Below are 1,112 nucleotides of genomic sequence, written 5' to 3'. Positions count from 1 at the left end.
TGGTGGTGGTTGTAGTGGTGACTGTGATGGTGGTGAAGGAGGTGGAGGTAATGGTGGTGGAGGTGATGGTGGTGGTTGTAGTGGTGACTGTGATGGTGATGGTGGTGAAGGAGGTGGAGGTAATGGTGGTGGTGGAGACGATGGAGGTGGTGGTGGTGGTTGTAATAGTGATGGTGGTGGAAGTGGTGGTAATGGAGGTGATGGTAGTGACATTCGTCATGGTGATGATGATGGTTATAATGGTGGAGGTAGTGGAGACATGGCACTGTTGGTGGTACTTAAACCTGTGGATTAAGGCTCAGCATGGACCAGACTTCTGAGTGCAGGACACCCCTCCACCCCCTGTGTCCTCCCAACCCGGAGTCCGCTCTGCCTGGGCTCCTGCTCACACCGGGGAACTAAGGCCCAGAGGGCGCCAGGATTTTCCCCAGAGTCACTGAACCTTGGTGGGGTGGGCAGGGATGGGACTGTGTCTGCCCAGCACCCTGGCCTCCCCAGAGATCAGGTGGGGTCTGCCAGAGAGGGCTGGGGCTCGGGGCCGGGGTGGGCGGCCATGGCGGTGTGCCCAGAGGAGGTGCCGGAGCCGTGCGGCCTTGTCCTCAGGGCCAGGTGGAGATCGAGGACCAGGTGGAGGGCCTGAAGTTCGTGGCTGAGAAGTACGGCTTTGTTGACCTCAGTCGCGTCGCCATCCATGGCTGGTCTTACGGGGGCTTCCTCTCACTGATGGGGCTGATCCACAGGCCGCAGGTGTTCAAGGTGGGTCCCGCCCAGATGGGCCTCAGCCACGTGCTGCCTCCTAGCCCCTCGGAGTCCACCTGTCCACGGGGAGGTGCCTGATTGGGGCCTTGCCATGTGGCTTTTCTCCCCACAGTGGCCCCGTGGGAACGAGCCCCCCTCCTCATTGCCCGCCGCTGCTGATCCCAGGACGGCATCCGGCGGCGGCACCCAACCCCACCGGCAGCTCTCTGTGGCAGGCTGAGCCCAGGACCGGCCTTGGAGGGGCAGAGGTGGGGCGCGGTGTGCAGAGGCGCGGGGAGGGGCCCTGGCCGGCCGGCACTGTCCAAGGGTCCGGGGCGGCGGCGGCGATGAGGAGGTGGCGGCAGAGGGTGGGA

At 63.9% G+C, this 1,112-nt stretch overlaps 1 protein-coding gene across 2 annotated transcripts in view; it reads left to right on the top strand.

Annotated features, from left to right (window-relative positions):
* The window catches only part of DPP9 (dipeptidyl peptidase 9), a 38,865-nt gene that overhangs the window by 33,921 nt on the left and 3,832 nt on the right, over positions 1-1,112 (top strand). For both annotated transcript variants that reach the window (XM_045300091.1, XM_004714357.2), the window contains one exon: positions 524-829. In XM_045300091.1, the coding sequence (XP_045156026.1) occupies positions 524-829 (306 nt within the window). The remainder of the gene's footprint in view (positions 1-523; positions 830-1,112) is intronic.

The sequence above is a fragment of the Echinops telfairi genome, unplaced genomic scaffold, assembly GCF_000313985.2.
Source record: "Echinops telfairi isolate 266 unplaced genomic scaffold, ASM31398v2 ScPeMD7_7459;HRSCAF=8497, whole genome shotgun sequence".
NCBI classification, from domain to species: Eukaryota; Metazoa; Chordata; class Mammalia; order Afrosoricida; family Tenrecidae; genus Echinops; species Echinops telfairi.
Note: the sequence above shows the minus strand (reverse complement) of the source record. Positions and strands in the feature narration are given on the sequence as shown.